Below are 14449 nucleotides of genomic sequence, written 5' to 3' on the forward strand. Positions count from 1 at the left end.
CATAACCACCATCACAACCCATAAGGATTCCAACTGATACAACTGGGGGTTTAACATAAGAACCTCTGCCAAGTGAATTCTGGTATGGGAGAAACAGTCTGGCTTCCTAAAAAGGAAAAAAAACCAACAAAATCACCCCACAAACTGCTTCCCTATTATACTGTGCATGACACTTCACCTCCCCTAAGGGGGAAGCAGAGCTTCACAAAAGGGTAGTGTAAGCAACTCAGTTATCATGGAAGCAGCTGGGTGACAGCAGCATGGTCAGTAGCATTTCCAGCCAAAGCTAAGGCTGAAGCGGGAGTTCAACCTTTGTGTCACGGTAAAGAACCCACTGATCAATGTTATTAAAAAAGAATCAACCAGGCACAATTCCCACTACATAATGCACTGATAAAGGAAAATAAGATACTTTATCTTGCCTCTGTGCGATACCTCTGTTTATACAGGAATGTGAAAGCCTCCTTCTTCTATACTGACTTCATTCCTTTTTTTCCCCTCATACATCATAGTGAAGCCGTTCTTCCCCTCAGTTTGGTTTTATTATAAGCAAATGGGTAATGAAAACGACCACTGGCTTACTATGAAATCACTCTCATAAGTCAGGCATACACATTGTACGCACACACACACTTCAAGGGGTGAGCTGTAATATTCTTTCTCCTTCCAATTACCTCTTCATTTATTTAATCAATTAAAAGATTTTTTTTAATAATAAAATTGTATGTTTGAATTCATACTTACACAGAACAGCTGTAAATAAATTATACTCAAAAAGATAGAGCTTCGTAGGAAAGGCAATTAAAAATCAAAAATCCTACGAGGATTAAGGCCTCTTCAGTGTCCTATGGATGCAATATCCAACTTGGCAGCGTTCAATTTCTAATTCTGAACAGAGTAGAGAGGAATCAAAATGAATCCACAGCACAATTCAGTTCCTTTTTCTTTTCTTTTTTCCCCCTCTGCTTCCTTGGGAGAGGAGAAAACAAGTATTTCTAGAGTTGTTTCTTGCAGGGTGAGAACTACTTCTTTCCTTTACTGTTTTATTTCAGCAGCTGCCTTTTCCTTTTCAGGAGCGCATCTCTGAGAGCCAGCTGGAATAGGAAACAAGAGAGAAATATTCAGGTATTTCAAACTCTCACACCTATAACTATTAAGTAAGCAAACTATTACACCAACAATCCTCCTCAATACACCCACCCATGGGCACAGGCATTTGTAGATAAGATCAGAATTTGTAGATAAGATCAGAAAGTTACAGATCAATTAAAGCCACGTGTAGAGTATTTGATAAATAAACCAGATTTCCTAAGAGAAAGGTACAGCTAACAACTTGCATCATCTGTGCTGTAATACACATCTAAAGCGGCTTTAATATATTACAGGTGAGGTGGACCTGTAAGATGACTTATGAACCTGAATTATCTTCAAACCAGCTGACTGAGGTGCAATAACACAATAACTGTAACAGCACTGAGGAACCAACGGATCATAGACAAGTTAGTCTCACTCAGCTCTTTCTTACTGCAGTTTTATGACTATTTTATACTCAAGCTTAAAAGCCATTGTTTCATCTCTAAGGTAGACAACATGAATTTGATGCAAGGAGCTGGAAAGAAATAAGAGTATAACAATATTTTCAGCTGTAAAGTTAAGAACTTTGGGTTGTGCTTAGAATTAAGCAGATGTTTCTGTATAAGTTCCACTAAGCTATTTTCAATAAGAATGTGTATTACTAAGGAAAAATCATGTGTTCAACCTGGGAGAAACACCAATCATTTCTCAGCTAAAACTGGGAGCAATAACTGTCAAGTGCAAACACACACAGTGGCAGAAATGCTGTGGTTACACAGTTCAACTTTTTTTTTTAAGCCAGACTCACTCCTGAAATATAAAGTCTCTCATCAATGCATCAGTATGTCATTTAACATACTGTATAATTTAGGAAAAGGACAGAGTAACAAACTTGTTCCACTGATTAATTCAGCAGAAAGGGACCAGAAGAAATCTTGGTCCAGCTTGAAAGGTAAGTGGGATTAACAGACATTTTTGGAAAGATTATGAAGCTGCTTTTCAAGGGTGGGAAGAAAAACTGCATGAACAACAAAATTGCTCTGAAGTGGTACATTAGATGTTTTAGTGGGTAAGAAGATTTAACTCTAGACAAAAAGAACGTTCCATCTTATTCTACCACTAAGGAGGGCGGTAGAACACAGTATATTAAAACTACATCACTTCAACCCTCTTTTAACTGGGGCATACAAACCACGGTCAACTGGTGACGTAGTCTAAAGTATCAAAGAACCCTTCCTTTCACTGTTCAGCTGTTGCATTGAAACTCAAAACATTAAATCAGGAACAAGTACTGAAACCATTCCAGATGGCTCTTTTAGAAACAGCAAGTCAAGTTTAAGAGTCATTGTAATCTCAAAAAAAAATAAAGATTAAGGCACTACACTACAATGGAGCCTGTTTTAAGCACATGAATACCTGCTTTTTATGCATATACTTAATATTACCTGTTTTTCCCTGAAAGAACGCTTATTTTTGGTCCGGACATTATGGCTGTATCTCATCATCATAAAGTTCTTCTGCTTTTGCTTTTCTTTATTGGTTGAGCTGGCAAAGGGATTCAATCTTTTTTTCTTTTTCACAAATTCTTTTCTATCGGTTCTTCCAGCCTACAACAGGCAGCACAATATAACAATAGTCATTTGTTTTTCTCTACACTTAACATCCACTGCTAGGTCCTAGGGTAGCAATTATAAATCTGGATTCGATATGACTGAGTGTATGACATGCATTCCTCCACACTGGCTGTATTAAGTAACAGTGAAAACTGGAGGTGTCTATATTCCACCAGCAAGAGACTGTTTATCTGTTACAACCAAGATGCAACATTAGAAAAAGAAAATTAATCGTAACACAGATGGCAGCTGTGCATCTGTACTCCAGTTCCTTATTTCAGAACAGATAAAGCCCACAACCCTTTAAGAAGCCTAAAAGAGGATATGAAATAGCCAAGTTCCTCACCATTGCAGTTGCCAGTCTTGTCTCCTTGTCTGACTTTGGCTTCTTATGGAGATGTTCGATATCTCTGAGTGAAAGCAGCTCTCCTCTACGTATACAAAAAATCCAACAAAAGATTATCATACAAAAGCATCCTCTGACCAGAAGAACAAAAATGCTCACCTGACTTTTCTCTCTCTCTCACCTCTTATGCCATTTTCCTGCTATACTCACTCACAAAAGCAGTTCCTGTTCTTTCTCTCAAGCTAACCCTCATTTGTGGGACAATCCCTATAAAACACTAACTGTTTTTCAAGACCAGCTTGAACAACAACATTTAAGAATCTGGAGATACAGCGTTGCAACTACAACAATAACATGCCCATTGGTCTGAACAAGAAAATGAGTCCCACAGCTTCTATCAATGCCTCTTGCTTTTTCTCACAGGTATAAGTAAATCCCCTGGGCCAGGATCCACTTGAGGCTGTGTGGCTGTTTGCCACCTGCCACCAGCTGTGAATGACCAAGTTCTACATCTGCTGGCAATCGGGAGTTACATCACCAGCCTGTGGGTGAAAGAAAGCACTTGTCAGCATTTCATATCCTACCTGCGCTCCTCTTCATCATCTATTTCGATATTTTTCCTCTTTATAGCTTTGCCCGGTGCAGAACTGATTTCCTTGGAGAGCTGGGCAAGACGTATTCTATGGAAGTCTTCCTGAGTTAGCAGCCTGCTTGTACTGACTGCCGCAGCTTTGGCTTTCCGTTCCTCTATGGGCATGCTTTTGACCTTCTCTGCCTTTTGAGATAAGAACAAAGCATCATCATCCTGACCTTTGCAAGCAAATTCTATGCCATAGTCAATGACCTTTGCCTCCCAAATATCTACATACAAATAACACTGCTTGGAAATGATCCAAACAGTTGTCAGGACTCTTAGGAGTTTTATATCCTGTGTGGTTGTTAGAAGAAAGGAATAGCTCAATGTTTTAATAGTTCAGAGCAGATAAAAGCACTCACCATGCAAACATTATAGCTTTGCAATGGAACAGAATTCACCAACTTTCTCCCTTCACCTTGACAATACACACTTCTGCACAGGTGCACAAGTATACCTAGTATACCTCACCTCACTGATTCTGGTCAAATTACTCTATGTAGTTAGTTAAAAGTAGTCATGTGAAAGTATAGAGCAAGAGAATCTGGACTGCTATTAGCAAGTCCCATTTCTATTTAGGGTGGAAGGCATTTGGAACTCACCACTTCTTGCTGCTTCTCATCTGAAGAGTGGTGCACATCAATCCACTCCCCATCTTCACTGTCATCCTCCTCACTCATGCTAGCACTTTCCCATCCATCTGCTCAAGGGAAGAAATGCACAGAGCTGCTAGTACAAACTTAGTTTGACTGTTTGAGTTTCAGACAATTTAAGAGTGGATACCAAACTCTCATCACCTTTCTTTATCTGTTAACAACATGCCCAGGAACACGCTCACCAAACGGGATCTGCAGGATCTCAGCATCCCAACATCAGAACCACACACTACAAAAACTGAAGATACTTCACACATCTGGTCATCTTGAAGTAAATCCACAGCTGAACAGACCAGTAGCTCCAACACTTCCCCACTCACAAGCTCAGCAACCAAATTACACCTGGCTTGCAATGTCAAAGCCTCACATTGCACAACTCTGGTAGTGACTGATTTGAAGCTGAGATGCCTTTCTGCTTCTCTGACCTCCTGGCACACCTGCAGCTATATATATATATATAGTGATACCCACCATATGGCAGTGTAAGATACTCAAACACACACTTCTAGAACAAACTTTATAAAGCACCTGTTCTATCTTATTATGAGCTGCATTCTCCTTCACATATTTTGTTGTTATGAACATGCAGTAAGTGAGCAAAAATGGTGATCTCATTCACTCAAAACAAAGCTAACCATAGAAGATACCTAAGGAGTATGCAAGAAGTTAGCACTTGAGCACAGCAGCAAGCTGTACTGTTGTATTCACATATTATGCTAAAGGCTCTCAAAACAATGAGCTACGTTTTGGAGAAACTCTGAAGAAATGCACTAGTTTGCAAATGTTAATTGTGTCACATTGTTCCCTCTTCCATCTCAGTGTACACTGTATTAAGAAATGCAGTGACCACTAGATCTTTCTGGATAAACTGCATTTAACTCAAGGACAAGTACCAGTGCTTCACACTAGACAAACACATATATGCAAACCATGCAGCGCATGAGAACAGCAAATCAAACACATGAACACCAAGTTTTAAGTCCAAATAAAACCCTAGTGGTGATGATGCACAAAATTGAAGTAATAAAGAAGAAAGGCCTACCTTCTTGGTTTCCTCCTTTTTCTTCTTGATTCTCAACCTCCAGTACTTCTGCTCCTGGAATATAGTCCTTGGCATCCAGTTCTCCATATTCATGAATCCTGGCTTCCACCGAGGCCTCAGTAGGTTTACCCTATAGGTAAACAAAATACATGCTAAGCAGGCTACTATTTTAATTCCCACAAATCTATTAAAAATATATAAGGTGGATTATACAAAAATTCTGCATGATGAAACAACAATAAGTATCTTCAACTACTGTAGAGTTGAACTAATTCTAGAAAGACAGGTTTCTATATCACTTCTGTCAATGAGTTTGATAAATTTGTACTAAGGCAGCCTTGAAACAAGAGAAAAGCATGTCAAAATCCATAAAGAAAACAGGCATGGAGAGAGAAATACACAGTCCCATCACATTCTCAAGATACTATGAGACTCTATCATCATCATTTTTGAGCACATAAGCTTATGTGTGCTGTGAATGAACTACACAGAAAACCACCCTTACCCGGAATTTCTTCTGCAGCATCTCAGGATTCAGGGAACGGAAAAGGTGTATCAGAGTTCTCGCAGACATCACCACATCTATCCAGAAAAAAAGGGTCAGGATTAAGTACAAAATAGCAGAATCCAAAACAAACAAAGCTCATTTCCATAATCGTTATTTACAGCCTGCTCATGCAATTTCTTGAGTTACAGCTCTGCACTGATTTCACCAGTGCTCTTAGAGCCAAATATTCACTTGCTAGTAGCCAATCTTCTCTACTTCTGTCGATCATTTCCTATGCCTTAACTACCCATGACTGTTTTTGTCTATGTATACGCACAGAAATGCAACAGGCATATTGGAAGTGATACCTTTCAGTCCACATTAAAGAAATACCACTTACAGAACTGTTATGAAAGCTATGACAACTGATGACCAGATGATACAGCGAAAAAGATATAAGGACACAGAAGTCCTATCCATGCAATACACTCACTTTTATTTTTATGATTTTTGTAGTGAACGAGGTCACGAAGCAGATCTTCAGTCATGGCTAATGGACATCTTGCAGTGATTTCCTTTATTGCATTGATTCTAAAAATTCAAAAGGGAAATATTTTCCTGAATAGCACAGTTGGCAGAAACTCTCATTGTCGCGGTAACTGACTGAGTTATCTCAAACTTGATGCATCTTAATACAACATGAACTAAAATAAAGAGGAACATCCATAGGATGCATTCTGCCACAAAAACTTAACATATTTCATTTGCATTCTGCATCTATTTTGTCTGCCCTATTTTGTCTGATTAGATACAGTCCTAACTTGTTTTTATTCAAGTATCAAGTTGGTTTTTAAAAGCAGAGACGAATGACAGCAATAGGCTGCAAACAATGTATATTTTTTTACTCCACACACAGATAGAGTTCTACAGTTTTAATGAGGTTTTGTACCCACCCTACAGTCATGACCTCCCCAGAATTCTTGTCAGTGACAAAGTTGTTGGCAATGGTCATCAAAACTGATTGGATAATCTGAAAATTAAAGAAAAAAGTGAATATATTTACTATTCATTTAATGTAACCGTGAAAACGTGAAAATTGTTATATCTTATTAACAGACAACAGAGCCCTTTTTACAGAAAGGCAGAGCTCAGGACTTGCCACTATAGCTTGCAACTAACTTTTGGACAAATTCTCCTGCAGAAATGAAGAATTCAAGCATGGGACTGTCTCCTTTTGTGCAAAGCAACACCTTACAACTTACAGAAATACCCAAGGGAGCAAAACATTCCTGTATGCTTTTCAAGAAAAACAATCTGACCAGATTCCTTGTTTCCCTCCCCCAGTGAGAGGACTCAACAGTCAGTACTCCCATCCTGGCCCACTGTCCATTTTCAATGCCACCAGAAGTAGGTGAGTTACTGACCTCAGGTGGTACCAGCTGGTGTGAAGCATGTGCAGCAAACAGAAGAATCTTTGTCACTTCTGGGAAAAAAAGAGAAGAAGAGTAGGGAAAAGACATCAAAGCTTATCAACAGAACTTACTCTGGTCAGTAACAATATTCACCAACACAGCTACCTCCACGAGATCTTTGCGCACTCAAGTTTCAAAGTTATTTCAGGCTGGAATTATTTGGGACATCTTGCAGAAGTATTTCTTCTGTCCCACCAAGCATTAGGAACACGTACTGCTCTCCACCCCAGCAGCAGACTTTAAAAGCCAGCTACACTTGAGTACATGTTCCCATTGTAGATCAAAATGCCAGGAAAACAAAGCAGCAAAAAACACAGCTTCACTAAACTGGTGAGGATCTGAAAGGAACTAGGAACTCTGCAGATTCACTTCATCCCATTGCTGGGGATTCTGAAACACTCAAGTCAGAAAAATCAAGTCCATTCCTTGTTCTGGACAATAAGAGCCATCTGCCTCCTTCATCCATCACTCTCTGAACTACCCTTACTTCCTACTCACAGCACCACTTTTAGGAACTAACTGTATATGTGATGTGATGGGCCAAGATTGCTATCTACTAGTAGCTGCTTACCTCTCTGATGGGGCTGCAGGAATCTCTGAATGAAGGGGTAGAAGTTGAAAAGAAAAAGCTGCAAGGATGATAAAATTTGTAACAGGTTAGCTGCTTTTGTTATAACTTAGCATCATTTTCACAATCTGGTATGCTGTAATAATCAATGATTCTACATAGCCTGATCTTCAAATGCCTCACATTTTAATTGCATGACATTCTCCAGTCACAAGCATGAAACACACAGATGAGGAAGGGACTCCAATCAGTACAGTCTGCTGCATGTTCCCCTAGCTTCAGGAACACAGTCTTTTCTCCCAGAGCAGGCTGTCCCTAAATACAAGTTAATTGTACTACACAATGACAGTGACTACATCACTGTGTCATACCATAAATACCTGTGGCAACTGCATGGCCATACTCATCTTCATTTTCCAACACACAGCAAAACTGAAACTCATTCTCCAGTACCACAAGGCCACAGCACATCACCACCCAGCCAAGGTTAGCTTCTATCAGGCCCTTACAAAAGAAAGAGACTGTGTACCTCGTGTATTCCAATTAGCCTGGATATTAGGTCCATGAGCATCATCTTCACTTCAAATCGTTCCTTACAGTTCTCCAGCTGCTTCAGCAGTCTCTCTGCAAAATCTAGAAGCAATAATAGATTTATAGTAGACTGTGAACAACTCAGATGAGACCAAATTAAGAAGTGCAGCCAAGGCTTTGTTGCTTGGTTTCAAGTTCTAGTGTCCTTGCACAAAAGAAACCACAGGCACTGAGAGCACTGTTCCCAGTACATTACTTTTCCCCTTGCATGCCTAGAAAATCTAAAGTTTTCACAGGTCTAGCAAAAAAGAAAACTAGCAGAAGTTTTGCAAAATCATAAACACAGTCAATATTTAACACTAGGGTTTTTGTTTTGTTTTAAAAAGATACACTTGGAACCACCTGAAAAACAAAATCCCTGGAGGCTCACTACATCAGACTGCAAATGTGTGAAGTTGTACAACAAAAGAAGGTTATAACATTCAAATGGGATGCACATCTTGCTCTGTAGCAACCTGAAGCAATGATGTAACATTGCATCTTCTTTATCTGCCCTTCTAGAAGTGTTCCACTTGGACAACTGCAATAAGATCTCGCACTTTTAAGTACTATGAAACTCTAGGATAAGAGATGCCAGAAGTACCACACTGTCCCCAGTGACTCCTTGCAGTTTTGCCCAAACTTCCATGTCTGAGATTAACACAAAGTTAGAAAAGAATAAAAAATAAGTTAGAAAACACAGAAGGTGATATGTGCTTACCCTGGGGATCATGAATCAAGTGAATAGCAGAAAAGTTGAACACCTCTGGCTTGCCTTTCTTCTTGTGTTTCTGCATGACAAAAAATGTAAATGAAACATTTTCTCATTCCATAAAAAAGCTGCGGATGCTTCAGTACCAGGCTGCCATTTCTCATTATTCCCTTCTAAAAGAGGAATAAAGAGGACAGGCTGGAGAGCTGGGCAGTAAAAAACCAAATGAGGTTTAACAAAAGCAAGTGTAGAGTCTTGCACCTAGGGAGAAATAATTGCATGCACCAGTACAGGCTGGGGGAAGACCTGCTGGAGAGGAGCTCTGCAGAGAGGGACCTGGGCGTCCTGGTGGGCGACAAGCTGGCCATGAGCCATCAGTGTGCCCTCATGGCCAAAAAGCCCAATGGCATACTGGGGTGCATTAAAAAGAGCGTGTCCAGCAGGTCGAAGGAGGTGATCCTCCCCCTCTACTCTGCCCTGGTGAGGCCTCATCTGGAATATAGTGTCCAGTTCTGGGCTCCCCAGTACAAAAAACACAGAGATCTCTTGGAAAGAGTCCAGCGGAGGGCCACGAAGATGGTGAAGGGCCTGGAGCTTCTCCCCTATGAAGAAAGGCTGAGTGAACTGGATTTGTTTAGCCTTGAGAAAAGAAGACATGGCAAATGCCTGAAGAATGGGTGTTAGAACACTTAAGGAGCTTTGCTTCAAACAGATGACACAAGATAGCTATTACGACAGTGAAAACAGATTAAGCTAAACACCAGCAAGTCAGACATCACTCTCCTCACCTTGAGAACCTTCATTGCTTTTTCCAGTTTCTTCTTGCGCTTGCTGGTTTTCTTGCTAGTTCCATACCGCACCAGCAGATCTCTGGCTGTCTGGCCATCATCCTTCACAAGGGAAACAAGACTCAAGTAAAATCAGACTTCAAACAGGATGCAAAAGAAGTATCAATGTTTTTTGGGATCATGTACTACCTTTGAAAATTGTCTCCTCCCACCTAAATTTCATCATACAGAGACAACAGCCTTTAAAAAAAAAAATCACAATTCCACAAAACCAACTAATACAAGAGAGGTCACGAACACATCACAGCACATCAGCACCATAATTCTTACAGCTAGGTAATCACAGACTACTATACAGTCTTATACAAATAGTCACATTCCAGTATTAGGAGGTTCTACATTGAAATTGCATCAAGTTATCAGCCTTTCAGGATAAATGAATTTTGTTTGTAAATAAATGTGAAATTGAATCCAATAGGAAAAAAAAATAAGCCTGCTTCCTAAACACCAGGTGAATGTCTCTTCTCACAACTCAATAACTACATCTACTCACCCATAAGTTTAAAAAAGAAAAACAAACAAGCAAAAAAACCCAACTGGTCAGTCCTCTTAGAAGTGAATTCCTTATCATTCCTAATCATTCCTTAAAAATGAGTATGAGAACACAAGGAAGCTCTTAGTTGATAGGCAAACAGCAAAAGCGTCCTGCTAACATTCCTGGCCAACTGGCAACAAATTTTGGGGAGGTGGACGGCCAACTAGAGGAAACAAGACTGAAGTGTCAGCAGAACAGAAGAGGACACATTGCTGTAGTAAATGCCAGCAGGACGACTGCTCTTAAACAATTTGAAGACCTGAGAATATTTAATTTCAACACCCACCTCAGAGTCTGAGTCACTGTCTTGTTCCTCATCTTCATCCTTCCCAAGGAAGAACTTCAAACCAGCAACTAATACCTGAAAAATGAAGTTGATGTAGAGCACAACAAATAGACAAAAGTATTTACTAGAAACAAACATCCCTATCAGAGGTTACGCTAAGAAACTCCCTATTATTCATAGGCATGGATACAAAAAGTGAATCAGATCAAAGTGTTCCGTACAAAGTTGATTTCTGCTGCCAACCCCCAACAACCAGAACCACACAAAGGACCAGCAGGCAGCTGGGCTTCTATAGTGACAGGAGCAAATCCAATGATGCACATTTCCTTTCTATAGTTTGAAACTGCTCTATGCCAATGTTATTGGTAACTCCTGAACAGCTGATACCAGATCAACTGTGCTCAGTACTACAGAAGAACATCTCAAAGCACTGAATGTGTTTTAAAGCATCCGGCAATGCAGAACCTATGCAGATAACAGGCAGCCTCAGATCCACTCAAACCCAGGCAGGTTAGCAGTTCTCATCATATTTAACAAATAAAAGCCGTAACAGTGCTGATGAACTGGCTATATCCTGACAGTGTCTCCTGAGTAGCTGTGGAAAGTACACCCACCCTCCCCATACCAGCATGTATTTGCAATAAAACAAGCTTCTCATTCCACAAATTCAAGTTATTTCAGATCTCACCTTTGTCACTTTGGAAAAGCAGGCAGTTGTGATGACATTTACTGTTTTGGCATCATTCCTTGAACAAAAGAAAACATTCTTTTACTTCAAGCCTGGCAATTTCCAATGTATTCTCAAAAAATTAAGTTGCATGAACTTCTAAAAATCAATCTGAATTTCTATTGAATCTGATGGACTTAAAACCTTCCTGTTGAAACTGTAAGTCTTTTCCTTTCAGCAACAAAGATGATAAATACATTAAGTCTGAGGCTCTCCACATTACATCTCGCACTACATGCTATGAGCAACATCAGGATGAGTGCCCCACAGTAAGTGGGGAAACAGTACGAGGCTGCCAAACCTACCAAATATTCCTTCTGTAGAGTTCAATCATCACATCCAGAGAGATCTTGGCAGCAGTTGGATTGCTGTCTCTCAGCATAGTATACATGAAGTTCTGCAGTGTCTAAGAAAACAGTTCAGAAGAATTTATTAAACAACTTTCTCAATAAAAAGTAGCAAACTGCATCAGAAAGATACAATACTTACTGTATTTATTTTATTGTTCTTGTGTTTAGCATTTATGTTCTTGATGTCTGTCACAATGTGAGTATACAGTGTCTGTAAGAGGGAGAGCAAAAAAATAACTTAAGCAAGTCGCACCAGGAACACAGCAGATGCATCACAATTTTCCCCACAGTCTCCAAGTACTAAAATGAAACCAGACTCATCACTGATAATATCTTCTCATTGTTACTGAAGATGGAAAAGCAACAAGAAGTTACTTTGAGTCTTCATATATGCTTGATTTCTATCTATTTGAAAAAGCATACTTGAAGTTACAGTGAGATAGGAAAAGAAGTAAAACAGCTTACAGCAGCATGCTTCATGATTAATAAGATGTACAGACCAAGTCTTCCCTTTGGCACTTCTAGTTTCCAAAAGAGCAGAGCTATCTGAAACTTAATTATTTCATTAGCAAGAAATGCTGAACACCCGTTCACCAGGGCTGCATTACTTTACTAAGCCTGTCGAAACCCAATGGAAGGCGAGACCACTATTTGTAACCACAGCTTACTTTTCGCAGAAGCTTATCGTGACATCTCAGCAGCTGAAAGAAGAGCTCCAGCAAACTCGTCGCATTGATCAGATTCTTGTTTCTTAACAACATCAAAGCCTTGCAGAAGGTCTGGATGAGAAACAGAGGTCAGAATCCAAACTTGACCACAGTCCTCAGCTGCCAGCTTTATCCTCAGTACATCATATCCTACGGGAGATGAGTACTCCCAGACGCCTTACCATTCGAAGGTCAGCATCCAGCACCGTGTGGTGGTACGAGAGCAGCTCCTTCAGCTGCTGGGGGAAGTTGGCCATGTGTTCTGGGTAGCAGTGAGCAACCTGGGCAAAGACAGCTCGGTCAGCTCTCTACCGAAACCCTCAGATATGAAACTTAGAGCTCCGTGAAACGCACCATAGACCAACACAGCGCCCATGGGCCCGCTGGCAGCTCGCGTGTTCCCCCTCGGAAGGGCCCGTCCTACCTGCGCCAGGAACAGCACCAGCTCCGCCAGCTCCTTGTTGGGCTTATCCGGCTGGAAGGTGAAGATCTCCACATGGGACTGATAGTGGTGGTACTGCTGCAGGAACTGCCAACACACAGCGCTGGTCTTTAATTCAGACGGAATTACCACCCATTACCATTACCATGCACCCATTACCGCCCATACCCTCTTACCTCCTCGGTGTATGACGTGGGGTCGCGCTTGATGAGGTTCTGCAGCTGAGGCAGGTTGCTGGGCAGCTTGTTCCCCTGGCGGCCCGACATCGCGCCGGTTCCCCACACACACCACTCAACGCGTGAGCTACCGGCTGCGCGCCGCCATCTTAGCCCCGCCCCGCGGCGGATCCCGACGAGGGTCACATTTGTCAGATAGCGGAGCTTCTTCACAGCGCTTCCTGCTTAGTATGTGTGGGACTTGTACAGAATCACAGGAGCATTATGGTTCGACATGACTAAGATCATCCAGTCCGGCCTTCAACCCATCACACACTGTGTATGCTTGAGTGAAGTCCGCTTCAAGAGGCCTGCAGCAGCCAGACACAACCCACCTGCAGTTAAAACTAAAGTGGTCTTTTTGTTCCTGTAAGATATTACCACCTGGCAGAACACGGTGAGCTTCATATAAAAGAAGAGCAGCAGAGCATCCTTCCACTGCCATAATCACGTTTAGTCAAAACTGATACTAAACAGAGGAAATGGAGGCACACATTTTAGGTTTGAGTAACATTGCCTCTGTCAGAAGCTTGATAAGAAGCTCTGGATCAGTTACCCACTGATAGAGTAATCAAGGCTATTCTCAAAACATTACAGGAATAACAACAATCTATCTGCTGTGCAGCTATCATTATATACAAAGTATTTTCTGCTGTGGTGTTTTCATGCCTTTGTCAGGTTAACTACAATTTCAGCTAGTGCCTTGAGCAAAAATGCCAATTACTGATTTATTGTTATTATCGTTATTACATAATCCAAAAAATAAATTATTTTGGAAAGTGCTTTGGAACAGAGAGCCAGCTGTGTTTAAAGGCAGCTTATGAGTTGCCAGAGTGCCTAGCAGTAGAAATTGGTTTCAATATAGCAAATAATGAACAGGAGTGAGGAAATAAATGGGGATTCTGTTCTGGGAAGCACAGATAAAGTTGACAATTATTCATTAGTCAGCTTTCAAGTTACAGGAATGAAGCTTACTTCAGAAAGATAAAGAGAGGAATATGTTTTAGTATTAAGGAAAGAAATTCATTTAGGATACACAAGAAATCTGCGTGCATAGAGATGAGATATAAACACTGGTTTTGTGATCTTTAAAGGCATATTTCTCAGGAATTGGGGGAATCTGACCTCCAGGTGTGACAACTTCATTGTGGCAAAGACCAGGAAA

At 40.7% G+C, this 14449-nt stretch overlaps 1 protein-coding gene across 1 annotated transcript; it reads right to left on the reverse strand.

Annotated features, from left to right (window-relative positions):
- Window positions 1-642: 642 nt before the first annotated feature.
- SDAD1 (SDA1 domain containing 1) lies at window positions 643-13402 on the reverse strand. Its single transcript, XM_015861482.3, has 22 exons — window positions 13246-13402; window positions 13052-13156; window positions 12810-12908; window positions 12589-12699; window positions 12060-12131; window positions 11876-11976; window positions 11532-11589; window positions 10844-10918; window positions 9963-10064; window positions 9184-9253; window positions 8422-8525; window positions 7896-7953; window positions 7277-7335; window positions 6806-6882; window positions 6346-6443; window positions 5871-5947; window positions 5366-5495; window positions 4270-4367; window positions 3618-3808; window positions 3034-3118; window positions 2520-2681; window positions 643-1094 (listed from the first exon to the last, which is right to left on the reverse strand). Exons 1-22 carry the CDS (start codon window positions 13333-13335, stop codon window positions 1044-1046), a joined length of 2073 nt encoding a protein of 690 aa, XP_015716968.2. The 5' UTR covers window positions 13336-13402; the 3' UTR covers window positions 643-1043.
- Window positions 13403-14449: the final 1047 nt, after the last annotated feature.

The sequence above is a fragment of the Coturnix japonica genome, chromosome 4 (genome assembly GCF_054131305.1).
Source record: "Coturnix japonica strain WE chromosome 4, WE-NBRP24, whole genome shotgun sequence".
In the NCBI taxonomy this organism is placed as follows: Eukaryota; Metazoa; Chordata; class Aves; order Galliformes; family Phasianidae; genus Coturnix; species Coturnix japonica.

Bases quoted from the DNA above. Each gene is read 5' to 3' on its own strand.
- SDAD1 (XM_015861482.3), bottom strand. From the start codon at position 13,335: ATGTCGGGCCGCCAGGGGAACAAGCTGCCCAGCAACCTGCCTCAGCTG. The intron at 4,368-5,365 runs GTAGGCCTTTCT...TCCCTTGAGCAG, and splicing joins AAAAGGAGGAAACCAAGAAG to ATGGATGGGAAAGTGCTAGC. The intron at 3,809-4,269 runs GTGAGTTCCAAA...TTATCTCAAAAG, and splicing joins ATGAGAAGCAGCAAGAAGTG to GCAGAGAAGGTCAAAAGCAT.